The sequence below is a fragment of the Balaenoptera borealis genome (assembly GCF_965194805.1).
Source record: "Balaenoptera borealis genome assembly, chromosome: 4".
In the NCBI taxonomy this organism is placed as follows: domain Eukaryota; kingdom Metazoa; phylum Chordata; class Mammalia; order Artiodactyla; family Balaenopteridae; genus Balaenoptera; species Balaenoptera borealis.
The window spans coordinates 9342430-9370166 of record NC_138861.1 but is presented as its reverse complement, the minus strand read 5'-3'; the positions used below and the strand labels follow the sequence as shown (position 1 = coordinate 9370166).

At 41.6% G+C, this 27737-nt stretch overlaps 1 protein-coding gene across 1 annotated transcript in view; it reads right to left on the bottom strand.

Moving 5' to 3' along the window:
* The window catches only part of PKD2 (polycystin 2, transient receptor potential cation channel), a 54687-nt gene that overhangs the window by 9236 nt on the left and 17714 nt on the right, over positions 1 to 27737 (bottom strand). The window contains exons 3-12 of the mRNA XM_082391646.1: positions 22847 to 22980; positions 21419 to 21669; positions 17067 to 17291; positions 14372 to 14600; positions 10424 to 10591; positions 7653 to 7834; positions 6413 to 6533; positions 3131 to 3229; positions 526 to 647; positions 160 to 277 (exon numbers count right to left, since the gene is read on the bottom strand). Of these exons, the coding sequence (XP_082247772.1) occupies positions 160 to 277; positions 526 to 647; positions 3131 to 3229; positions 6413 to 6533; positions 7653 to 7834; positions 10424 to 10591; positions 14372 to 14600; positions 17067 to 17291; positions 21419 to 21669; positions 22847 to 22980 (1649 nt within the window). The remainder of the gene's footprint in view (positions 1 to 159; positions 278 to 525; positions 648 to 3130; positions 3230 to 6412; positions 6534 to 7652; positions 7835 to 10423; positions 10592 to 14371; positions 14601 to 17066; positions 17292 to 21418; positions 21670 to 22846; positions 22981 to 27737) is intronic.

Below are 27737 nucleotides of genomic sequence, written 5' to 3'. Positions count from 1 at the left end.
GGGTACTACTACATCAATTGAGAGAGAGAGAGAGAGAGAGAGAGAGAGAAGGAAAGAGAGAAGACACACACGCACATGCTCTCAGTAACCCACTACTTAGTAAGGTGTTTGAAACATGGTAGGTAATGAATCAATCATGTTCTCCTATACTAGACCCACCCTCTCTTTTTCCAGGTCGTCTCTCATCTGCTGGTGCTCATGTTCAGTCAGTTCTTGGTCTCCATCCTGGTCGTACTTTGTGAATATTGCCTCAATCTCTGCATCAGTATGGCCCTTCCTGAAATTAGTGAGAGGTTACAGATGAACTCATTCATGTACATGGTCCAGCCCAAACACAAAGACATCCACGTGCAGGAGGAAAGGAGAAACTGCTGAGTCAGGGCCAGTCCTCCTCTTACAATACGTTCCAGAAAGATACCCACCTCTGAAAAAGAAGTGTCTTCATGAGCACTTGGGTCAGCTTATCACCAAGGATTTATCTTTACATAAGGACTTTGCCAGGGCCACAGAAATTGTGATTCTTACCCTTTGAGATCTTGTCGAAGTTCATCAAAGTTTAACTTGCCTCCCCCTTGTCGCAGACTCTCTGAAATGTCATCCACGGTATTTTTCTTCAGTTTTAGTTTGACCAAGGCTTTATGGTAGCCCTGTTGAAAAGAAAAGACTTGATTTAGTTTATCCTCCTTTTGCATTTGCTCTGCCTTCCAATTACAGTCGTAGCTACTGTAAACCCAGTGACAAGAACAGTGCCTGATGTAAGTGGGCCACAAAACAAGTATGTGTTGGATGAATGATGGATGCGTCCTGAGGTGTCTGTGAAGCTCTTGTGGGAGAGTTATATGGGGAGAGTCAGGGTCTTTCCGTAAATCAAGAACTAGGGGCCTTTTGGTTTGTATTCACGTTTAGGTTACAGGAATGAAAATCACTATGTTCCACAGCTGTCTGTCTCAGAATATGTAGGAATGTGCAACAGCTCTTAAGAAAACTAAGAAACCTGAGTCATGGATTAATTATTTTCCATATTATCTCATAGTTGGTAATTTCCTTACATATGTCACGTGTGTAAAAAAATTTCGGTGACATGGAGATGAGGATCTTTCACTAATGCATTGCAGGCAGACCTTGCTACACATGGCAGCGTGGGGCTGTGCAAACCACCATGCAACTGTGTGAAGCGATGCAAATAATCAATAGGAAAAATTATGATTGTTCTGTGACCTTTAAAACTTCTGTCAAAACATTCAAAACTCCCTTGGTGTTGGTTATAAATTTTACTGAAATTTAAAAAATAGTAAAATGAGTATTTTAGTATGTTGACATTTTAAACAGTAGAAACATCGAAAATTAACGTTTTACTTCTTTGTTAAAAAACTTATCCAGAGCAGTTTGAACAGCGCTTGCATTCTTCTTCTTGTTGTGTAACTTACAATACAGAGTGAGCATCTTTTCTACGTCTTGATGAGTTACCGTAATTCTTTCTTAACCTGTATCAGCTTCCAACATTTTATCCCTTGCACTTTCAAAGTTGTGAAATATCTCCAAGAGTTCCTTTAATGTGAAATTTGTTTCCAGTGTGACCTCCTCTGAGACATCTTCATCCTACTCATCAGTCACTTTCCTCATTTATGTTGATAAATTTGCCTTCACTGAGTTCTTCTGGCTGCCGTCTAGCTCTCGAATGGTGGCAGTATCAACACTCCCATGGCCAGCTACGTATTTCTTCTGTAAATCCATTACGTTTGTTTTTAATTTCACTTCCAGTGTTATCATTCCTTGTTTCTTTCCTATACTTTCTCTTCTTTGCTGGCCTATTCTCTTTTTTAATTCTGCATATTTGTAAAATGTCACATGGTTTTATCACTGGGAGATAAGGACACAACACAACTACAAGTTTTGTACGTAAACTGAATAGCAGATGCTCAGTGACCAGCCTTGACTTTGAAAGAAGTGACACTATTAGTCACTGATTATGATGCACATCTGTTATTTATGGAATGATCTGTAGAGCTAGTAGTGAAGTTTGTCCTTCGTGCTATGACTCACAGTTAATAAACTGTAATAACTGAAATGTACTGTGATAACTGCAAGTGAAGTTTGTACTTTATGCTATTACTCACAGTCAGTATACTGTAATAACTGAAATTTGAACTATGTTGAGAGGTTCGTATTACTTAACTGAAATCACTGATATTGTGCACATCAGAACCAAAGTACAAAGTGAGGACTGCTTGTATTACCCCCGGGATTTGCTAGAATGTAATCAACTATTATGCAAAATTCAGCGTAACACAAATGTTAGGTCCTGTCCAAGGGACTTTGTTTTACAAAGCGGAAGTTCTCTGTTTCAACATGATTCACAGACAACATTGTCCCGTGGTTTGAACCAAACGGAAAAATATTATGGTTAACGGGGCACTGTATGTTAGCTGCACGATGACAGGGAACAAGCTGTGCACTTCAGATGTAGTTATTTGTTGTTGCTGAAGTTTTATATTTTAAGTCAAGCATAGAAGTCACATCGAGAAGAACAAAGCTGCCCAGCTTTCCTGTCCTGCCCTCCCATTTAACAATTAAACACTTCCTGAGAAGGTGCGTAAGTGAAAGTTCTCAGGCCCTTAGGTCGTGGCCTTGCTCCAAGGACTTTTTCCTTTGACTATTTTAAAACTTCCCTGGAAGGTCAGGGTAAAGAGTGAACAACAAAATATTTGCCTCTAAAATTTCTTTCCTTCTTTTTTTTTTTAAATCGTAATTAAGATAGAAGAAGGGAAAATGTCTTTATATAATCTTCCCTTCCCGTTTATTCTGAACTCTGGATCTGAAAGTGAGAGCCGACTAGAGGAGATATCAAAATAAATAAAGGGGATGAACCCAGCAGCTCAGCTCTTAAGAGGCAAAAGAGATTATTGAGAATTTAATTCTAGGGCACTAAAGGATTCCCAGAATTTAAGTTCAAGCTAGCATTATATCCATCTCTATTTCCAATGTAGAGAACATTTAAATTATTCCTGGAACATAGCAATCTACACTTTAAGTGGTGTCAATGGATCAGTGTTGATTTGGCAGTCTGGCTGAAACAATGTTCATTTTACATAGAAAATAAAACGATTCTGAGAATTAGGGCTTGTCATACCTTTCTGACAAGATCTGAGAGTTCCATTTCAGCTTTCTGCTGGGCCAAATCAGATTTAACTTCAGAGTAAGTATCATTGATGATGGCCAAAAACATATTCTGTTTGTAAATCAAAGGAAGGTAGAGATTAAAGAAGAAACCTAAATATATTTTGTTAACATCAATCTAAAATTTGACATGTCTTTTTTTTTTAACAATTTGAGTATTTTATGAAGTCATCAATTAATAGTTTTGCTACCAAATTCTTTGGGAAAATTAGTTTTTCCATTGTCATGGCAAGGGAAAATGCAATATATAGTCTTACTTACAAAACCATACACTGATATATTTTGCAAAAAGAGACAATAATGAAATAGAACAAAATATTAATGTATTTACCTATGAATGGTGGGATTATTTTATTATTTTTGCTTATCTATGTTCTCTACATTTTTTCATCTGACATAAATTATTAGAGGTGTAGAACTCTAAATAGCTCCTCAAATTTCAACAGTCAACACAGACAAGTGGAATTCTATGCTTATTCCAAATATTGTTATAATAGTTGAGATTCCAGAACATATTTTAAGGAGATAAAAAGACCTCTGCAAACAGAAACATGGTAGGCCTAGTAGAAAGAGAGTCAAGAAAAGCTTAGTGCTAAAGACAGAGACTTTGAAGTCAAGCAAACTTGGGTTTCTGTCTTGGCGCTGCAAGACTATATTGTGTCTTCTACTCCTAATTTGAAAATTTGTTTGTCTTTACATTTATAAAATGGGAGAAATAGTAGTACCTCCCCTACAGATTTGTTGTAAGGATGAATGAGTTCATCTATGTAAAGCACTTTAGGACAGGGCCTAACGGATGGCAGGTGCTACATAATTTATAGCTATTATTATTATTCAGTGGCGGTTAGTTCATTTTCCTGACTTGTCCCTTCCCCACTATAACGGGTTGTATTTCTAACACCTATTTCCAACGGGTTTTCTCAAAGCACCACACCCACTGATCAGTCCCTTCTTTAACACGCTCTTCCACTGTTTTTCCTTTTTAGCATGTAACTATGGTTTGTGACTGCACAGTTGTGTACTACGTCTGTTCTCCCCACAAGTCTGTGGAATCTTCACGAGGGGAGGGTTGGTATCTATTTTCCTTACCACTTGCATCCCCAGGACCCAGCACATTGCCTGGAATATAGTGGCTCAGTAAATATTTACTGAATGACTGATGAATGAACAAATGAGAGAGCTCTATTATTTTAATGAGCTACTAAATCTCTATGAATTAAGGAGGAATACCGTTTAAGACTCTGTAGCAGAAATGAGAACAGAATAGAAAATACACGCAAGTTCCTGGCTTAATGCTTGATTCTAAGGGCCGACGGTTGCAGTCAGTGGACCATCTCCCGCCTTCGCCCATCCAACACAGGCATCTAATGTTTCATTTCTGCTTCCAAATGATGGTTAGCTAATGCCCGCAAGTGTCTTAGTTGAAATGCATTAAAGTGTGTGTCCTCTGAAGAGGTTTCAAAAAATGCAAAGTGACTGAGAATGGCTCTCGAAGGTGTGGGGAGAGGAAGTTCACCTCCTCTCCATCCTGTCTCACGAGCTTCACTTAATTGTGGGATGGACTTTGCAATAGGAGGCCTTTCCCTGTTGATGGCAGGGCTTTTGCTTCCTGACTCAGCCGAGCTCCTCACACCACTGTGGCTTTTTAAGTGGCGGCAGTACGTTAACACCCAGCAGTCATCTCAGAATAGTGGCCAGCCCTGCACTTGGCTTGCCATTAAAAAAAAAAAAAAAAAAAAAAAAAAAAAAATCAGTACTGACAGTAGCCTCCCCTCTCTCTGGAGGGTACAGGGAGAACAGTTCCCTTTTGTGCAGTGGTACAAACAAATATTTCAGTAGAAAGACAAAAACTAAGAGCTTTTCATGTTCTAGTGACTGATCTGATAAAATGACTGAATAATGTAGGTGCACTGCCTACTAGAGGACAACATTCAAACAAGCCCACATTTGAGCATTTTCAATTGCCACCATCACGTCCCTCACTTGGCAGACTGACGTACGAAGAACACTTAGGTGGCCTGAGATTTTTATTCTCTTAGTAGAGATTCAGGGATTCAGCTGCTCCAGAATTCAAAGTACTACCAATGTTAGAGAGTAACAAAGGCTTACTCTTCCCTCTATTTTTTTCTTTAATATATAACAGGAATGAGAAACTTTTAAGAGGCTTAAGTTTAAAACTAATAATGATACATGCACACAGCAAGATATAAGTGGATTTGCATGCTATTCCTGACTCTTTCAGTACCATTAAAGTACATCTAATTCTCAATCAGTAAATACATATACTTAAGCACTAAATACCTGGACCAACTCTGGAGCTCTTACAACTGAATTAATGAACTTTATACAAAAGATCTTTAGAAAATCGATTAAAAATGGAAACAATGTTTTTTTTTCTTAAAATGGTTAAGATTTTATTTTCTTAAGGAAAATCTTAAGTGTTGGTGTTTAAATGAAAAATACCCATGCCTAGGTTAAGCTAACTTAATTTAATACTTTCTTAGTGGAGTGGACAAATAAATGTATAAATGTTAAGATGAAGAAAAAAATGCCTTTTAAAAAAATCTTAATTAATTTAAGGCCAAAATGTTAAAAATGTGCATCTGTACCAAATCAAAAGAATAAAAGAATTATTTTTGAAAATAATACTTAAAGCCATTTCCATTCATTGTGAGATTTAGTTTTAAATTAAAATTTGAATATTTTTTGTAGGCAGCCTCTAGATATATTAAATATGAGTAAGTTAAAACAGCCTATCTTGATCTTGAGAAGCAATAATTCACTCAAATGTTACTGCTGACACCCTGCATCTGGGCTTGCTTTGTCAGTTTCTATTTTTTAAAAAGAAAAGAAGAAGGAGAGAAATGAAAAGTCACTCAAGCAAGTGACCATGAAAGTGCTGACATTCGTGTTAAAAAAAGCATGTAAGCATATTCTACTTCTTAAAGGGCAAAGCACTATTTTAGGTAACTATAAATTTGCACTTGATCTACTTTTTTTGCATTGAGTACATATATAAATGAAAGATCATGGAAAAGATATTTGATGAAGACTTAAAACTGTGAATGAATGAGAAGTAAAATAAAATATGCTTCCTAATATCTATGTTTTTTCTACTTCCTGAGTCTTTAAAAAATTGATAGGCAATAAAGTGTGAGAGAAAAGAAGAGAGGATGATTTATGATGGTGATATATGAAGTTTAAACCACCTCAGTATAAACAAAAGTGTACATACCAAAAGAATGAAGAACATAAAGAACACAAATGTAGTGAAATAAATTGGTCCCAAAACTCGATTAGCTTCCTCAATCTCTGCGAAGTTGACATCACCCAAAATGATACGGAATTGAGTGAAGCTATAAAAACAAAACAAAGCACAACACCACAATACAAAAACAAAGAATGTCCAGCATTCTTTTGCCATAACATTTCCTAAAAGATGATTTCATACTTTTGGACATTTTGTTTTTTAATCAGTGTGGAAAGCTGCCAAATAATGGAAAACTGTCATCCCCTTTGGAAAACTCTTGTTACTTATATGAGCAACTAAAGCCTTCTAGAATCAAAATAATATGCTTTCATGCTAAATAATGTTATTTCCATTTGGTAAAAAGAAAATATATTATTAGATGACTTATAAAGCAATAGGCTCTAAGAAATTAAAACATAATCTGGGTAAAATATGATAACTCTAAACCTTCACAATGGTCACCCTGAGTCTAAATTTAAAATCTCATAAGAAAAAAAGATTTTTGAAGGATAGTCAAAATTGTACATGTATGAAGATGCACTATTTCAATGCACTTGAAGTGGGGTTGAGAATTGCTGCATGTTGCCAGATGCTGGGTCTTAATCGGTACAATTGTTTCCATTCCTGACTTTCATCAAACAGCAACATTAATTAGGGGTCCTCTTGCACAAAGCCCCATTAACTTCTATTATCATGATCATCTTCTTTCCTAACTAACTCCTTTCTAAGTGACATGGAAGTCTGAAACGGTTTTTCATATACTATTTGAGAACTTTGGAAAAAAGACTGAAAATTCCTGTATTGGTTTGAGCTTCTCCTAGAATATTAGAAATACCCTTTTTTTCTTAGAAAATAGGCTGAAGTTTGAAGTTTATGGCAACATTATTTAATAGGAATAAAAGTATAGGCAAAGGTCTCTTAAACGCTACCATCTGCATTTGGTGCTAAGAAGACCTCAGTCTTTGGAACAGAGTTGGCTTACTATAGCTGTTCTAGAAGAACATCCTACTACTTTCGGGCTCTGTCTTAAACATTAGCATTTCAGAGGGTATCGTCATCTTTGCATTGATGGGTCAGTGTTTCTGGGGAAGAGAATTAATTCTCATTTTAAACAACTACTTTTAAGTACTTGGTAGCTAAACAGCCACCATGAAGATTTCTTTAACCTTGAGAAGGCAGTACTATCTATGATTCAATTTTTCTTCTTAATTTCATATATACTTACATACACTCTTGGAAAGTACTGAAGTCATCAACCTGAGTGCCAAAGACAAGGTATGCCAACTGAGCATATGCTAAGAAAATAATGAAGAACATAATTGCAAAGCCAAAGAGGTCTTTGGCACACCGAGACATGGTTGTGGAGAGCTGACTCATGGTCCTGTTGAAGTTGATGAATTTGAAGAGCTGTAGAAGAGAGGGGAGATGATATACCAAGATGAATGAGTAAATAAACTGTGGTATATACATGTGCTGGATCATTATTCAGCCCTATAAAGGAAGGAAATTTTGATTCATGCTACAACATGAATGAAACTTGGAAAGCGCTGTGCTAAGTGAAACAAGCCAGACACAAAAAGACAAATATTGCATGATTCCACTCATGTGAGGTACCTAGAGTAGGGAAATTCACAGAGACAGAAGGAGAACAGAAGTCACCAGGGGCTGCAGGGAGGGGGAAATGGAGAGTTAGTGTTGAATGGATAAAAAAGTTGCAGCTGGGATGATGAAAAAGTTCTGCAAGTGCACAGTGGTGATGGTTGCACGACACTGTGAAGGTACTTAATGCCATTAAGTTGTGCACTTAAAAGTAGTTAAAATGGAAAATGTTTTTATGTATATTTTACAACAAAAAGAAAGAGAGGACAAAAATGACTTGCTTTTTTTCAAATCCAGCCACTTGTATTTTCTCATGTATAGTGAAAACAAGTTTAATTATAATTAAAATGACCATTGATATTTTTCCCCTAGAAAGATTAAAATAAAGGAGAAAAAAAACCCCACAAATGAAAACTAGCTAGATAAATGACAAGGACCTACTGTGTAGCACGGGGAACTATACTCAACATCTTGTAATAACCTATAATGGAAAAGAATCCGAAAAAGAATATATGTATGTACATATGTATGTAACTGAATCACTTTGCTGTACACCTGAAACTAACACAACATTGCAAATTAACTGTACTTCAATAAAAACAAAGAGTTAACATAAAAAAACACTAGTTAAGGGACTTCCCTGGCGGTCCAGTGGTTAAGGCTTCGCCTTCCAATAGAGGGGGTGTGGGTTTGATCCCTGGTCGGGGAGCTAAGATCCCACATGCCTGGCGGCCAAAAAAATAAAAAATAAAACAGAAGCAATATTGTAACAAATTCAACAAAGACTTTAAAATTGGTCCACATCAAAAAAAAAAAAATCTTTAAAAAGAAAACACTAGTAACAAAAACCTCCAGAAAATACTTATTGTGTATTAACAGTCATTTATTGTGCATCGACTACGTGCCAGGCACTGGCCAGGGCTTGGAGTGAGGATTTGAACCGGGTTCTATCTGACTGCACAGCCACATGGCGCATTTCTGTAGACAAGGCACAGAGGATGTTGCCCACGTTCGGCAGCTCGAGCCCAGAGGGCACGACAAACCGCACGGCTCTAGCTGGGAGTCTCGGTGGAGGGAAGTGGGGAGATCCGTTAGAAGTTGAGTTCCAATCTCCGTCTTAAAGAACTTAATGGTTCACAAGGTCTTGGGGGCAAGATATTTACAGGCGAAGCACTAAATAAGACGAACACCCTGAGGCACACACTGAAAGGAAATCTCTAGAATTTTACTTAAAGACCTCTTATAAAGCGCTTCTGGTCACAACAAAATGTTTCTGACGGTTGTTGTAATCACATTACTTAACACAATTCCTAGTAGTATTTCTATGAGATCTCGATTATTGTTCTGTTTTGTGATAAAAGTATGGTACGTTAGTGATGGTTTCTCTTGAACAAACATGTAACTGAATAAATAGCACGAGAGATACAGGATGAGGTCTAAGCCCTCTTATAAATCTCAGGCCTTCCGGATGTGAATAACAATTCAGGAAAATAAGTAACTGTTGGAAAGTACCTTCTAGAACGGTGCTCTTCAACACAATTTTCTCTGATGATGGAAATGCTCTGTATTTCCACTATCTAATACAGTAGCCACTAGCCACATATAGACGTTGAACACTTAAAGTGTGGCCAGAGTGACTGAGGAACTGAATGTTTAATTGCATGTCATTTTAATTAATTTAACTTAAAATCTAAATAGTTACTTGCGGCTAATAGCTACTATCTGGATGGCACAATCATGGAACTTAAGTGGTGACAGGCTGGCAGTTGCCCTCAAAAACAGTGAAATTTCCTGAACCTCCAGAATTGAGGCTCGTTGTATACGAGGTGACCTGAGCTTTCACGCACAAGGAAATGCACACGATGCCCTGGGAGAAGAAGGAAATGAGTCGTGAAGGTACTACGCGGAGGAGCTTGTCTGTCTCAATCTCGATTCTAGGTAAAGCTGCCCTGGCCTCCACCTGGAAAGGAGGCAATCCTTCCAGAGAACATTTCCAGCGCAGGATCTCTCCCTTCCCTTTCCCCACCCTTCCCCTCCTTTCTCTTAGTTCCTTTTCCTCCACCTGGTCACCCCACTTAAGGTGAAACTTGAACCTGTCTCTGGGTTAGCACAGCCAGGGGCCCCAGGCCCAGGTGACACACAAAGGTCTCTTAATGCATTTGTTAAATGAAACCTCCAAAGACAGGTCTTCCAAGAGTGCAGGTAGCAGGCAAACAGTGAGATGAACGGTCACGTGAGTCCTGCTAGCTGACTTTACTTGTAAACACGGAGCAGCTTTTGGCTGGCTGCTTAAACTTGGCCACAGAAATGAATTCAAGTCCTTCAACATTTTGTGACTCACGTTAATAAAAAGACAAAAACAGTATTAAAAATCTGAACCTGACATTTATAAATTACCTTAATCCAGACAAAAAATACTATGACGGCAGCTATGTTGTTGAACTGTATTTGCCAGTATGCCAGATTCTCAAAGTTGGGGAAAGCATTTTGATCTTCTAGAAACTGTAGGAGCACCTCCACATTTGATGTTCTGTGTATGTTAATTCCTGCAGCTACCACTGACAGCTGGAAGACAAAAGATTTATATATTATTGCAGTGTTCTAGAAATATATAACTTACCTTAAAATGACTAGTTTATTTTCCTTCACGAATGTATTAGTTCTAGGGCTCACCATTCTACTCACCCAACAGCATTCATAAATTAAGTCACTCACACGGAGGGAAAGTGTTGAGCACTGCCGTAAAAGAGTAAAACGATATATCGCTCGCACTTCCTTAGGAATAGAAATCCAGTGAGTGCACATGTGCACGCATGTGCCTGCACACACGCGTGCACACACCCGAGAGATGTCACTTTATTACAAAAGGAAACTCAAACAGGAATGCCTTCTGTTTTTTTCTGCCACCTTCATTTAAATCACTTTCCACCCTTCTGCTTTCTCAGGCCTCACCTCGCTCTCTGTTTTTATTTGCAGGGCCTTTTTTTTTTTTCATTTTCTAGCCATCTATTCTTCCCTTTATTCAACAAACACATGGTGGATATCTGTGGCCACAGCACCGTGCGAAGGATCAAGAGGAACAAATACAAGTAAAAAGTACAAACCTTCTCCTCGAGAAACTTATACTCTGGTCCAAGAGCAGATAAACACACAAAGACAAATAGCACAAAAACCTTCTAAGAAGCTGGCATCACACAACATAGGTGAAGGGTGAAAGAAGACATGCTCAAAGGAGCGCTCGTGACAGGAAAGAATGAGCTTGGTCTTAGGTGGCGGGAACGAAGGGCACAGAGGGCTCGAGAAGGCTCGCAGTGGGGATATGTGAGCCAAACGTTCCCCTCTTGCTTGCTTCTGTCCTTTAACTCATGACCATACAACTCTTCACATCTGCTTTGGTTCTGGCCTATAAAAATCCGAGGGGAACGCTGGGCCCGCCTTGTACCCATCACCACTGGATTAACGTGTATGTGTGTAAAGTGCTAGGGGTGAGCCATAACCACGGGGCCCCCACATGGACCCCAAATCCACGGCAGGCGGGCTATGGCAGTTGCCGTGACCTCTGCTGTCCATCTCTCTCTTCTCACGGATGATGGCCAAGGGCCACTCCATCAGCCCTTCTTGAGATGGCTGTCCTGGTGATTATCAGAGTCGGGACCTGCCTGTCTGCCAGCCACAGCTGAAAAAGCCAACCTCACCACCTTCCTTGTCTTCCCTGTGAAGGGTTCCCAGACTTAGTCTAGTATTTCTGCACTGGTGGTAGGAATACTTCCTTTGAGCTCTCTGGAATACCCTGATAAGTGTTTTTCTGCATGGACTTCCCTGAGAAAAAAGGGCTGACTGACTGAATCTAAAAATAACCCTTTACCAACGCTCACTAGGTACCCTTTGTTTTTGCTCTGCCTGGGGCAAATGTTTATAAAAATATGGAATATGTGGTCATTTATACAATATCGTAGAAATACACTAAATTTCCTGAGACTCTTCCTTCCAAATAGAGAATGAGAGAGAAGAACAGAGGAAAGAGGTTTGGTGGGCATTTGGGTCGTTATGTGGCTCTGAGGTTTCTTTGAGATTCTCATCTCTTGTCTACAAAAGAACTTTCTTTCTTTGACATAAGCTTCACGGAAAGCATGCCCTATTTCTAAAGGGTTAGAGAAGGTTTCAAAGGAGAAGTAGGATGCCAGCAGCCGTTCCTTGTTCTCATAAAAGCACACTGTCTGAACTGTTGTCTTGTCAGCACTAAGAGTTAAAAAAAATAAGAGCACAGGGAAGCAAGTTTTCAAAGAAACACTTGCAAAATTCTGCAGCTGCTGAGCCAAGAAACTAGCCTCAATTTCCATGATGTCATCAGCTATTTTCCCAGTGGTCTCCAAGGTGGGTACGAGGCAATTCACTGGGGTGTGAGATGAAAACATTAAAACTTCTAGGCAGGTGATAAGAAAGTGTTAGAATTCTATTTGTATTTATTTTTATCCAAATATTTCAAATTCTATGCTGTGTATGTTTTTACAAATGTACTTATTACACCACTACACACACACACACTTTATAAATAAAAATACACTAGGGTGTGTCATCAAAGTTTTCATTGATATGTGTACATAATCAAAAAGCTGAATGCCGCTGACTAGTCCTTTGCTCACATTGAAGGTATTTGGTTAAAAAAAAAAAAGAAAACATTAATTAGCATAATATCACACCCACTTTTTTACCATTATTCTCAATGACAGAAACATAAATGTATCCATGTAAACTAAAAAAGCGGAGTTTGCATCCTTAGGCCTCCAAATAATAATTGTTTTCTAGACTGATTTGCAGCGTACATGAACTGCACTCTGCCATCGTGCAGTACAGAAATATTTTGGAAAATTATTTCCCATATCATCGCCTTTCCTGCCTCTTTAAGTACGGGAATTCTTTTGTAATTCTGTTCATTATTAATATGTTGAGAATTTGGGAATCAAGAGTTTAGCTACAGGAATTCTGTGATGTTACACAGCCATCGTGAAAGAAGGGATGCACTTCTAACTGCATCGGGATCAGATGGGTTCCATGCTGTATTCTATAGGAATGTGTATTTGATGTAAAAGTTATTTCTGAAGTACACATGTATGTGGCGTGAGGGCGGTGGCAGAGTGGCTAAGAGGGTTATTGTGAGGACTAAATGAACTGCCGTAGAGGAAAAGCACTTGGAATTGTGCCTAGCACAGACAGCTTCTGAAGTGTTAGCAATTATTGTTATTATTGCGCCTATCTGTATCATTATCGCCATGCAATACACACATATAGCTTATGTCTTAAGTATCCTTTTACTTACATATGAATAACATTTTTTCTATATTTAATAGCATATTAAAATATATTAAGTAACATACTTTCTATATTTTACCAACTGACCCTAGTGGTGATTTGATAATGACTTGATGTAAATGCTTCACAAAGCCAAATGAATTTTGGGTTGGGGAGGAACAATATTGGTTAAGAAGCAGGATAACAGAAGAGAGAATGCGAACAGGATAACGCATCACTTACCAAGATTTCAGAGGCGCAGCTCTGTCGTTGGAAAGGATGGACTTCTAAGCGTGTTACCATTAAGCATGTTGTTATATGCTCTAACGTGTAACAGACTAGCAGAAGATTATGTGTTATTGCTGAAGGGAGAAAAGCTTGCAAAAATACATCTTACACTAAGGCCTCTGGAAGGAAGTGATTAAGACGGTGCTGAAGAGAAACCGTCTTGAACAAGTGTTGGAATCTGTAACAGAGTCACAGGCAGGCAAGGGCTCCACAAGGGGTGACAGTCTTAACTCAATCGTAACTCTGCCTTATGGTTTCTTGCACCTCCTACAGAAAACGCTGATGGCCATCATTTACATTTTGTACACTGTGGACTATTTGCAGGACATTTGAAACTGCAGGGAGGTTTTCTCTGCCACCTCCAAAATTTCCTGGATGTTTCTTTATGCCGTAACTTTACACATGTGCAGAAAGATATAAACTGATTTTTGTTGTAGTTGAAGAAAAATATCATTAGCCAAAGCAGAATAAACAAAATCGTTTTCTCCCCACATCTCATATGGCATGCCAAAGCCAAATACGAATTACTAACCCATTCTTGTTATTAGTGTGGCCAAGTGAGAGCTTATTGCAAATGCCTCTCCACTTCCATATGCAGAAGGGTCACTCATGCAAAATGAGAAAGTTAGTAACAGTGAAGTTGATAGCATAGAGGAGAGCCTTTAGATTCTCCTTCAGGAAGATCAAGACCCACAACACTGAGGGAAGCAAAGCCTCTACCACATTTTTATAACAGAGCAGGGGATTTGGTGTTGTTCTCAAACCTACCACAATGATCACAACATCCAGACAATTCCAGAAACTCCTGAAATAGTGCAGCTTGTGAATGCGAATTTCCAATATCTCTTCCACCACATAGTAAAGGATAAAGAAACAAAAGATAATCTCACAGGCTGCCAGGAAGAAATCGAAAGTTGTGACATATCGGATCAGCTTTACAGGCTGAAACTGCCAAGATGGAATCACACCGCCTGTTGCTGGGAATTCGACCAATAACCTGCGTTGCAATAAGAACAGTTAAAACAATTAACAACATCAACAATAACAACAACGCATGGATGCAGCCAGGAAAAACATCATCTATTCTGTCCCTGCTCTAGAAGGTAACAAAACGGAGACCACAAGTCACTCCAAACTAGTGGCAAAATGTTTTTATCACAGCCAGTAACTCCATCCTTGTAGAATTCTGTGTCACAAAAACAACAAGACTTCCCAAGGCCACCCAGACCAAAGAGATTATTCCTCCTCCGTCTCCCATTTACTCTTCTGGTATTGATACCACTCAAAATGCTATACACTTATTTTTAAATGTAGAAGTTAATCAACACACAAGACTTTATAGGACTTTGATTAAATGCAAGTCCTTCAACTGGGGAATGAAGAACGTAAGAAATATATGTCATCAATCAAAACATGTATGGCCTGGTTGAGAAGCAGGATGTCTCTTTCATATACATATAAAGATAGGGAATGAGTTTCTCATTCACGCATTTGGTGACACCTAACCAGCATCAGATAATTTGCCTACAGGGACCGTTTTGCTATCGGAACTTCTCAGAGCGTTATAGTGAATTGGTGCTCAGGAAATGTCTGACTGTCTGCAACACTGACATATGCTTTTACACTCACACTGATGGCACTGATCTTTAGTGCTTTATAATAACTGAAGTGAAGATGCTTCTTGCCAAATTCCCATTTGTAGGTGTCACACTGAGAAGGTTCAACGATTCACTTAATGGTACAATTTCCCTTCACACTAGAAACAGACTCTCTAGATCCTTAACTTTAAGACTTTTAAAAGATCTCCAGTCAGCGATTAGGTGTAACCATCTCTCCCATTACAGGATGGACAGGACAGGTGGCCGCTCCTAGAACCTAAGTATCTAGGGCTCAAGCATGAGCAATAATCAAGTATAGGCAAGGACTATAGCAAATCAGAATTGGTCAAAGAAGTGTGAAACATTTTCCTTCCCTGGCACTATCAACCTCCTGTTTTCTTCTGATTCAATATGCCAGAGCGTAGGGGTGAGAACCACAAACTCAGGAGAGCAATACTGAAACAAAGAGCCTGTGGCAGCCTCAGTGGGAACTCACAAGGGCAGGAAGTGGCCTCTGTGTGCTGAATCATCTCTCTCTGCCTGTTCTGGTGCTGCATCGTCAAGCCCTCCAGAAATTGAGGCAACAATGTAGAGAAATGAAGCAACTGCCTTGACGATATTCACTCTTACAGTATGGGGAGGAAGTGGAAGACATACTCATTTATACCTTCTATAAATAGATATCTCCTTAAATGTCAATCAGAGTTGCCTGCCTGCGTGTATCCTCTTTCTGTGCTCACTGGAATCATTAGGAGAAGTTCAACAATAATTGCAATAGATTTTCATTCATTTTTAGTAGTAACTATTACTTGATTTAATGTGATATTGTTTTCTGCAAAAGTGTTAGATATAAACACTGGGAGAATCCAATTGGCTATGTAAAGCGCATTTGAGTTTAGCCTCAAAAATAATCACAAAATAAGGCTATTATGAGAATTTAGCCTTCTTATTTGGTGGGTAAATATATGTGCGAGTAATTCATGTCAGCAACGTCTGGATGTTGCTGCCATATTCACCAGGAGGATTAAAGTGGGTGAATTCTGGATCCCCCTTGCCTTGTTCTGCATTTTTTATAGCACATATTACCTTCTAACATGCTATTTAATTAATTTGTTTCCTTTGCTTATTGTTTATCATCTAGTATCTCCTCCGGGTTGAATGGGAGCTCCACAAGGGCAGAGATCTTTATTCTGTTCACTGATGCATCCCAAGAGCCTTGAACAGTGCCTGGCACATATTAAGTGTCCAATAAACGTTTGCTGAATGAATGAATGAGCAAGAGGTCCCAGACAAGCCAGTGGGATCTTTGTCAGTTTCCTCGCTGCCACCAGAACGGTCATGACGGCAACATCACAGAACCTGCGGAAGTAACTTTATGTGCCTTTGGTAATTCTTGAGTGTGAGCAGGTACCGGGGCGCCTACTGAACACAGGCATAGCCCCGACTACTGTGCTTGCGTTCTAATCGCACGCGCGTCATCTGAGAAGGGGAAACTCAGGGAAATGAGTTAAGACACGATGCCTGGGGGCCTCGGTAGCAGAGCATGGAGCACTGATCGTCCTCATAATGGGAAAGGAGAGATGTTAGCAAAACACAGTGCCTTATCTGGGAAGGTTCCAGCCTTGGGATGAACTTGGACCAGACTTAAGGTTCTTCCTAACTCATAATATCCCCGGATCCTAACTCCCTTCCCCCAAAAACCCCTATCCCAGTAAGCTTTGGTTTTCACCCCCCCTTGCTGTCAGCTCTGATCCTTGAAACTCTCATTTAGCCAACGGCAGGCAATGATTTTCTGGTCTAACTCCAGACTAGGATGTATATACAAATACACAGAAGTGGGAGGCATGAGTGCCCTTTATACACACCTGATCACACAGAACAGATTAATGTTGGCATTGTACACTGAAAAGTCAATAAAAGTTGCCCGGGTTCCTCGGTCCAGCCAGACATTTTTCTTGAGGTTGGCAACCTGAGCGGCTGTTTCCTCTCTTGTTCTTGACAAATCCAGGTAATAGCCAGCTCCACTATAAGTTGCAATCATTCCCCAGTGGCTACTCCCATTCAAGTCTTTTTCACTTGTGTAGATCCAACTAATTCAAAGACAAAACAAACAGGTAAAATCAGTGGCACACTTGGGGCAATTACAAAGACAACTGGTTCCTGGTAAGACAGAGTACGTAACAAATAACTGTAAGTCTCGTCAAGCTGGGTAATGTGCTTGCCATGCTGCTTTGTGCTTTCTTACATCATTCTCATATAGCTATTATGCCCATTTTAGGAATAAGGGCCCTGAGGCTTAGTGAGGTCAAGTCAGTCTCAAATCTTTTGAAGGTAGAGTCAGAAACCCACCCCAGGACAGTCTGCCTTCAGAGGCCTGTGCTATCAGCCCTCAGTTTATATGGTTGCCTTTCAGGGTGACTTACTTAGGGACTAGCTGACTCTAGGCCCCCCACAAATTGCAGCCAAAAGAGGTACAAGTTCATCAAGTGCCACCATCAGCATCTCAACTAAATAAGACTCCACACAGCATTTGGGAGTTTAATCCACAAACATTGACAGGGCTCTCAGGAACCAGATGCTTCTTTGGTACTAATGAGGACAGAAAGATGAACTAAGATCCTTTCTCTCCCAAATTTATAATAAGTGGGGAGAGAAAAGTTGTAATTAAACACCGAAAATACAAGGTAGGTGATAATAAGAACCAAAAAAGAATTGCTCGGGCCAATCAGAGGGAAGCTAGCCTTCTTTGGAGGTTCAGCGATGATGGGAAAGGTGAACCAGAGAAGGCTTTGGAAGAAGCCACGTTGAACCTAGGCTGTGAAAGGTAAGCAGGGTTCAGACTTAGGCAGGCGGGGCCAGAGAAGTACGAGGCATCCGCCAGTCGTTCGGTTTGGCTCCCACATGATGAAGAAGAGAAGGCTGAAAGGTAGACTCTGGTCAGATGGTGAGGGGCAGGCATGAAGGGGTCCCCGCAGGGCAGGTTTCTGGAGGCACAGAACGGGGTTACTCTGGTGGCGGTGGAGAAGCCTGGAGTGGGGAGGAACAGAGAGAGGGCACGCGTGTGGAAAAGAGCTAACACAGCGGGTCTGAGACCACCTTTCCTTAAAGAGTCCAGGTTGGACTCGGCTGGCATCCGGAATTTCGGTGATAATCGGCTCCCTACACTGATGTAAAACTTCCTCTGACCAGAAGGAGTGGCTCAGAGTGCCTAGGCTTCTGTACAAACAAGGTGGCTTATGCCCACGCCTGCTTCCCCTCTGGGAGTCTGAGATTTGGGGATGTGCCGGGCAGAGCCTGCCTATGTAACCAGCACCAAGTCTCTGCCGAGCTTCTCGGACAGACAATGCTTCCTACATGTTGTCACAACTCGTTACTGGGGGAAGACGCATGTCTTGTGTGACTCCACTGGGAGAGGACCTTTCCAACCTGGCACCTGGTTCCCTCCAGACTTGGCCCCATGAGCCTGTCCCTTTCGCTGCTTTTGCGTATTTCCTTTCACTGTAGTAAAGCTCAGCCATGAATATATGCTGAATCCTGGGAGCCCTTCCAGAGAATCGCTGAACCTGAGGCTGGTCCCAGGGACCCCGACACAGCTGAGTCAGCTGTCCTTGCAAGAACCGAGAGGTGATGAGGCCTGAAGTAGAGCAGTGAGGTGGGAAGGACAAGGGAGGGCCGAGACAGGGCCACGGAGGTGACTGTCAACAGAGCCTGGCACTGATTTGGAAGTTGGGGGCAAGGGAGAGGGGACTTCTGAAAAAAGACTCGAGTCTCTTTTTGGGTAATGCAAAGATGGTGGTGCCATGAACAGGAGGAAGAACAGATCCGACAAGAAAGTGATGAGTTCCGGGACTTCCCTGGTGGTCCCGCGGCTAAGACTCCGCGCTCCCAATGCAGGGGGCCCGGGTTCGATCCCTGGTCAGGGAACTAGAACCCACATGCATGCCGCAACTAAGAGTCTGCATGCCGCAACTAAAGATCCCGCACGTGGCAAAGAAGATCCCGCGTGCTGCAACTAAGACCTGTCGCAGCAAAAAAAAAAAAGGCTCCGCGCTCCCAATGCAGGGGGCACGGGTTCAATCCCTGGTTGGGGAACTAGGATCCCACATGCCGCGTGGCATGGCCAAAAATAAATAAAAGAGAAAAAGCGATGAGTTCGGTTTGGCGCATGTTGAGTCATCGGAGCTGGTGGGACATACAGGTGGCACACACACTCATCTTCTATCACTAGAATGTACGCTCTGCCAAGACAGGGGATTTACTTCTGTTTTGTTTACTGCTGCTTTGTCACTCCAACCAGCACCAAGAGCATTTCTAGAAAAGGGAGACCTCACTGGGAACATGCCTGGCGCATGTTAGCACGCAGTCTATCTGTTGAAGAAACGATGAATCATCAAATAGAGATGAGAGTGGGAGCCATCTGAATGTCAAGGGAAAGAGTATAAAGAAAGAAAACACAGAGGCCTGAATATAGAACCTGGCAATAAGAGATAAGAAGCGGGGTGCAGAATTAAGAGGATCCAATTTCAGTGTCACTCACCAAAGTCAAAAGAACGAGCCTTCAACACGGCCGAATCCTGCAGAGGGGCTGATCAGCATGAAGGCAGGACATCGATCAGTGAATCAGCAAACTGAACAAACCCCCTGGTAGCTTCCAAGAGAGATGTCAAAAGCAAGGGCTTAAGCTTTAAGGGGTGAATCACCGGTAAGGAAAAGTGAATCGCTGGCAAGTGAAAACTATTCTTTCAAGAAGTTTGGAGTTGAACGGAAGGAGAAATGGGAGTAACTCAGACCCTGGCAGGACCAGGGATGGTTTAAATACACCCAAGAAGGATCCCTTCAGTAGCCCACCCTGTAGTGAAAATCACTTATAAGCGTCTTGGATGTTCCAGGCACCGTTCAAAGCTTTGGAAATACAGCAGTGAATGAACCAGAGTCCCTGCCCTCAGGAAGCTTGAACTCTGACGGGGAGCTGAGGGCGGCAGCAACCACCGTAGCAACATAATTAATAGGGAAGAAGCAATGTGGCGTCACAAAAGAAACATGGGTCTTGGAGTCAAGCTGGTTCCATTTACTAGCGGTGATGTTTTTTCATCTCTAAAATGGAGCTGATACCTATTTCAGAGTTGTCTGTGAAAAGTAGATGAGATAATGAGTGAATTCACTTCTTAGATAGCATCTAGCATAGAATAGAGGCTGCATGAATCTCTCTTGCCAGTGGCATGAGATAAAATATTAGACAAGGTACCATAGTTTAAGTGCAAGCTTATGCGTTGCAGGAACTGGAAAAAGGAGCATTAGTGAGCAAAATCACTATCACAACCTGGGAAAAAATGTCTTTTGAGATTCAGTCTTTTTACTCTAAATCTTCGGATGTTTAGTAAGTTTGTTCCTTATGGGTCCAGGTACTAAAGAGGGTGTGTACGTGTACTAGACGATAGACAAAGAATCTGGTTATGGAAAAGGTGTTTGTCCTCATTGTGTATTAGCTAATCTGGATTCTGGTGTCTCAGTTCTCAAGAAAGGGATCTAGACGAACTGAAAGAATTAGTTTAGTGAAACTTGGAAGACAATTCTATCCGCAGTGACTCACCCAGGGCCCGTGCCCCAAGATGTCGACCTTGGGACAACCTGAGAACTCTTCTCACTTTTTATAATAATTCTAGAAATAAGGATGGTCCTCCCTTAATACACAGGATGTTTTAAGTATGGTTAACAAAGAGTACCCAAAATCCCTGCAAATACGCACAATGCAGACACGTACTCAAAATCAAAAACACGCATTTGAGAAGGACAGGCTTTACACCAGACAGAATAACTGCCTCACGAGCTTATGATACACTTTAAGTAATTGTAGTGTGAACGCGAATTTATTTCTAAGAGCTAATAAAAAAGAATTTCTGTACCAAAAACCTTCCTACTAACAACCTAGTGAACCACGTTACTGGATTTATAAGAATAGGAATCAGGCACCTTAACAGAAACCTCTGAAGGTGAAGGTAGCTTCTTTCCTGTGGGGATATGGTCAGCAATTTAGCCTTCTGAAAAATAAGTATGCAGAAGCTGAAAGGGGGTAAAAAGTAAAGAAAACTTGAGAAACCAAAGTTTGGCCACGGCCTTAAGTACAAGCATTGAAGGCATCTTCTCCCTGGCGAAGGGGTTAGAGAACGAATGAATGAATGTCCGTGACAGCCCAGGGCCCGGAGCCACAGACACTTACGCGGTTCCATTTCTCGGACCGAACGGAGCCCTGTCTTCACTGCTGACAGAGTAGACGTCATAGCACTCTTTAATCTCGTCTCTCAAGTCCAGGGGGATGGAACAGGATCCATTTCTGACTCTGAGTTGCCGTATACGTGGTACCCCTAAGAGTAGGTTCTCGTAGTAGATGAAGCTCCGGTCGTCGTCTTCGGTTCTGTTGCCGGGTTGCATCTTCCAGTAGAGCCCATCCAACAAGGTGCCTTCCGCAAACTGAAAGCAAAGGCAACATTTTGGAAAAACTCTAAGCTCAGAGGCTGCCTTGCTCCTTCCTGGAATGTCTGTGTGACCAACAGTGTGGCAACTCCGTGAACAGGGTAGAGTGACAGGGGTGGGTTTTGCTGTCAGAGAGATTGGCTATTGCTCCAGTCTTGCTGCGTCATTTCCTTGCTAGCTGTGAGGCCTCGAGCATCTGTAATATCTATCTTTTGCATGGTGGTTACACCTGGCACAGAATGGGCACTTCATACGTGGCGACTCTGATTTTTACTCTGGGACTAAAGGCTGGGGAGAGGGTGCAGTTTGCAATGAATCCATAACCATGACCAATTCCACTTTCCCTTATTAAAACAGCATCCCACATAATCATGGTTCACAATCATTGGAGAGGAAAAGATGATAGTTTTGAAAACCAGTCTGCTATCTGATGGATCTTTAAATTGTCTGGATTATTTTGTCATAGGGTGAATGAACTCTCTAACTTCTCACCCCGCTCCTCCCCTCCATTTTTAGAGTATGGCATTCATTATCACAGAACTGTGTATATGTGAGAAGTCTCTCATTACTTTGCCTATAGGAAAGACAGACCCAGCCATTTCTCAGTGTCTTATCCTTATCAGACAATCAATAGAGATGGAGTGATTTGCCCCCTTGAGGTGGAAAAGATTCATATTATACAAGTGTGGTTTTGGATGCCAGGTATTTTTAGGCATTATTTAGTATATTTAGGTTCTTGTGATCCAGTTCTTCTATCTTTAAAATCAATAGCTCTGACCCCAGGGTTTACTAAGAATTTTAGAAAGTATTTCCCCAGAAGGAAGTAATCATTTCCTTTCCAATTTCCCTCCCCATTTTCTTAGATTCTGAACACATCTTCCAGATCAGTTTAATATTTTTCCTGTGGTATCCCTCATTGCTTATCCTCTAATACTAATGTTGGAATTTGTGACAATTTGGGGAGGGCTGGGTTGAATTTTACATTAGAGATCTTTGAAAGAATGTGCCTGCCTTGTATCAGGCACTGTTCTGGGGTACATTCCAACACCAGCAAAGAGACAAAAACAAAAAAACGAAGCAAGACAAAACAATCAAATTCTGCCCTTGTGGGCCTGAACTGAATTTATGAAGCCAAATGAACAATTTTCAATAACAAGAGATCATCTGCAAATACCTTCCAGAAGTCTTCCACTGAAGAAAGAGTTTTAAAGTTAGTTTTCTCCGTTTTGGACACCGGGGTGTCCAGGAAGAGCTGGGACATGATGCGGGTATAGTAGTACACGCTGGAGCTCATCATCCCATAGGTCACTGGAAGACAGAAAGAGCCAAATGAACTCTGCCAGGGACCTTGCACACGCACTCACACGGTCCCGGCGGACGGGCAGATAGCCATCCCGCCTTCCTTCCCTGCATCGTTGTTCCAGGATCCCTCCCCAGCTCTCTGGCTCACACAAGAAATGAATTAACATTGGCTTACATGAAACAAAACTGGCTTACCACTGAGTACCAGATTGAGATCAGGTGACCCCTCCTGGACGCTTGGGACCTCCCAGAGCCCTTCACCTTCACCTCCCCCCACCTCCCGGACGCCCTTCACCTTCACCTCCCCCCACATCCCGGAGCCCTTCATCTTCACCTCCCCCCACCTCCCGGACGCCCTTCACCTTCACCTCCCCCCACCTCCCGGACGCCCTTCTCCTTCACCTCCCCCCACCTCCCGGACGCCCTTCACCTTCACCTCCCCCCACCTCCCGGACGCCCTTCACCTTCACCTCCCCCCACCTCCCGGACGCCCTTCACCTTCACCTCCCACCACCTCCCGGACGCCCTTCACCTTCACCTCCCCCCACCTCCCGGAGCCCCCTCCACAGGAGAGCCTGCGCCCCAGCCGACGCCACGCCCAGCTCCTCATCCTCCGGCTGGACCCCTGCGGCTCCCTCTCCCGACGACGGCGTGGGCAGCCCACTCTCGTTCTGTTCCCACATCAACAACTCCCCGTTCTCGTCTGCCCTGCTCTGTACCCTGAGGCTGAGCCCCGCAGACCGACTGGACTCCCCTGCCTTCTGGTTTCCAGTGCATTCAGCCAACAGGAGATCTGGGGGCCCGAGGAGACACAGAGTTGGGTTTGTTCCCAACTCCCTCCTCCCACTCTCTCACTGCCTGGGTGCAGTTTGCTGGGGACCCTCTAACGGTGGCCACCGCTGCTGGGGGCCTCTCTTCTCCCCCAGCCACACCAGGTTCACCCCACGCCATTCCCTGCCCTTGTCCCTCCAGGCCCGGAGGTGGGAACCTTCCCCAAGAGCCTCATGTCCCCTCGTTGGCTCCTATAACCCTGCCGCCACGCCTCTGTACACGGTCCTTTCGTTGAACTCCCATAATTGCCACTGTGAGTCTCCCATCTCTTTCCTTCTGGGATGCTAACAGACGCATCTGCCTCCCACCCACCTGTCAGCTCTTGCGTGGCACACTCGAAACTCAAGCCACAGCCCTGACGTGAAGACTTGCTGATCTTACAGCCCATTCTGAATGGTCCTGGAGAAAGGTGGGGAGATCATGTACGGGCTCAGCAGGTCACAGGAGATCAGGGTTTGAGTCTGGGTCATGCCTCTCACTTGCTGTACAAGCTGTACAAGTTGCTCAGACTTTCTAAGCTTTAGTTGCCTCTTCTGTAAGGAATAATGAGCTATCTCATGGGAGTTTTGGGTGCTTAAAAAAAAAATAACTAAATGGGACTTCCCTGGTGGTTCCAGTGGTTAAGAATCCACATTCCAACGCAGGGGATGCAGGTTCGAACCCCGGTCGGGGAACTAAGATCCCACATGCCGCGGGGCAACGAAGCCCACACGCTGCAACTACTGAGCCCACATGCTCCGGAACCTGTGCGCCACAACTAGAGAGCCCGCGTGCCGCAAAGCAGAGCCCACACACCGCAACAAAGACCCAGCACAGCCAAAATTAAAAATAAATAAATAAATAAATAAAGGGAAAGAAGAGGCAGAACAGCATTTCTTAAAAAAAAAAAAAACAACTAGAAATTATCCAATACAGTGGTTGACACTTAAATGTCCAATAATGGTGGTTCTTCCTCCTTAACCAGATCGCTACAACATATCTATTAAAAATTTCAGCACTTTGACGAGTGCTGTCTTATGCTGAACTCTAATGATTGCTGGTATCATACGCTTTGATACCTACAATTAGATGACAAAACACTTCAAGAGGAAGGAAATACTTCCTTTTACGCTTCTTTTGACCACAGAGGGTTTAGAGGTCTTTTGACCACAGTTCTCAACGCCCAGCAAGCAATGAATACCTAGTTGGTTCTGTAATAATCTTGAGGCAGCATAAAATGCATTTTAAAACCTCATATTAAGTGATTTGGGGATTACATCTTTCCTTCACCTGGTCCCCTTCCCTACCCAAGCATCATAGAGAATTAAGATTAAAAGAGAGGAGTGGATAATAGTGATCCAAACACAAGTGTGTCTGTGGGTCCAGCTCGAGCAGTCGGTGAAGCAATAAGCACACACAACCACATGGCTCGTGTGCCGCATCTAGAGGGGAAGGGACCTCTTCCAGTCCTCCATCACCTGTCATCCACGACAGGTTCCATCCCCTGTCATCCTATGACCCACTAGTTAGGACAAGAACACTCCTCTTCCAGTGTGCCATGTCCTGTCACCTCTTCAAACTGCACTGGACCGGAGTTCAGGGTTTGGACTTTTAATCCACTGATGGGACAAGGTGTTGGACATGAAGATGAGCAAGATGTGATCTCTGTCCTCAAGAAGAGGAGCTCATGGTGTCCCCAGGGGGGGCACTGCCTACCAGCTCCCACAGAGGGGTGGACAAGGTACAGTGTGTTCTGCAAAGGCCTCCTTCAGATCCAAAGCTGATACCATGCTGAAGAGGAGTCGTGAAGGCTCCCCAAAGCCCACTAAATGATTATTATATTGATTTTTGGAATTAATTTGAAATTAGAAATTTCTCTAGATTGGCTGGTTAATGTAGATCACTCTCAAATTGTTTTACCTGTGGGGTTTTTTTGGTTGTTGAAAAAGAATTATGACAAATTATTTAAATTTTTTGATTTATAAATATGCAGTATGTATGTATTTTAGCCACTGATTTTAAAATGCATCTCCTTTATTGTCCTGTACTTTTAATATTGATTGCTTTTGAAATTCTCAGGACCTGTATGGAATTTAATAGCTTCACTGAAAGGGAAGGGATACATCCTCTTGGCTCTGCAGTGCCACCTGCTGGACATCCAGAGAAACGATGCCACCTAGTGTTGACGGGGATGATGATTTTAACACCTTCAATCAGCTAACGTTAACTCCGTCCCTCCCTCATGCCGGGCAGTGGGCTGGTCCAAGGGATATCTTCGAGTGACAGCTCCACACACTCCAGGGGTCAGCTGCATCACGAGTCCAGCTAGGCTGTAGCTAAAGGACCCCCTGGGATTTGAAATCAGAACGATTTGGGTTTGAGTTTAAGATTTCCTTCACCCTTAAGTCAGCCTCTGTGTTCATAATTGTGGGTCTCGGTATCTTGGGAACTTGGTCAAGTATTTAATTTTTCTGAGCTTGAGTTTCATTATCTAGAAAATGGGAATAATAACATCTAAGGCTTTTGTGTAGTTCACTGAGAGAAATGTATGTGAACACAGATTTTGCATACTGTTAAATGCAATAGAAATGTAAGACTGTTATATCGTTTCTCCTTTCAGTCCCTGATGGGGAAAGCCCACTTGGAAGGTAACATACACTCTTTAAATGAACTGAATTGTAAAGAAAAAAGTTACAGCATGAAATAACCATAAACGACGATCAGAAAGTAGAGGAAAATATTTTAAAAATATAAGGTAAAGGACACATATATCCTATGTGCATATATTTTTTTCTGCTATTTAGTCCTTGTCTTAACTCTCAGATTCAATTTTCTATGAAATAAGCCAGAATAAAAAAACATTATCACAGCATCACCAACTAATCAGCATGTAAACTAAAGCTGTCTTAAAACATGGTCTCATTTAAAAATAGGCTATAGACACGATTTTATTCTTAATATGGTTGAAAAAATACAGGCTTAAATACTAAAAACTATATAAAGGGGATTGCACTGTATAAACTCCAAATCAGTGGAATAAAAAACAAAGAAAAAATTTCCAATGTAACAAAAAGAAAAAGAGAAATGAAAAATAACAAGAAAGTGTAAAAGAGAGGAAAAAATAAGATGGCAGAAATTTGACAAAAGCATGAAACGTAAAGAGCTTAAACTTATTAGATGACAAAGTCTTAAATATTGGTTAAAAAATTTTAAAATGTATCTTTAGAATTTTTATGAGACCCATTCAAAATGAAGTTAAAAATAAAGGAATGAGAAAATATATATTAGATATACAAAAGGTGTTAAGTGGTATTGTAATCATCTGACAAAGGAGATTAAAAGGTGAGTACTGAGTTAAAGAAAAAGATTATCTTTTATTGATAAATGATACTTTACACAATGATATAACTATAATGAACTTTCATGTATTGAATAACAATATCAAGATATATAAAGCAATGTCTTCTAGTAATAGAAGGAGAATTACCAAAACCACAATAGCAGCTGGAAACAAATTTATACCTCTCAATCTTTGACAGAGAAAGAAGATAAAAATGATCTTGGGATATTAGGGGTTTTATATAGAACATACGACTTAATGTATTATATATATATCAAACTTTATACTGTATCAAAAGAGCTCACATTCTTTTTCAAATATCCATGGAAGATGTAAGAAAATTAATCATATTCTGGGCCACAAAGACAACACCAGTAAATCCCTAAAATTAAAAATCCACCAGGCAGGTGTCCTTATAAGGAGATGGCCATGTGAAGAAAGAGGGACACAGGGAGAACGCCCAGTGAAGATGAAGGATTGGAATGATCCCGCTACACGCCAAGGATACCAAAGAGTGCAGGTAAACTCCCACAAATGAGGAAGAGGCAAGGAAGGATGCCCTACAGGTTTCAGAGGGAGCACGGCCCTGCAGGCACCCTGATTTCAGACTTCT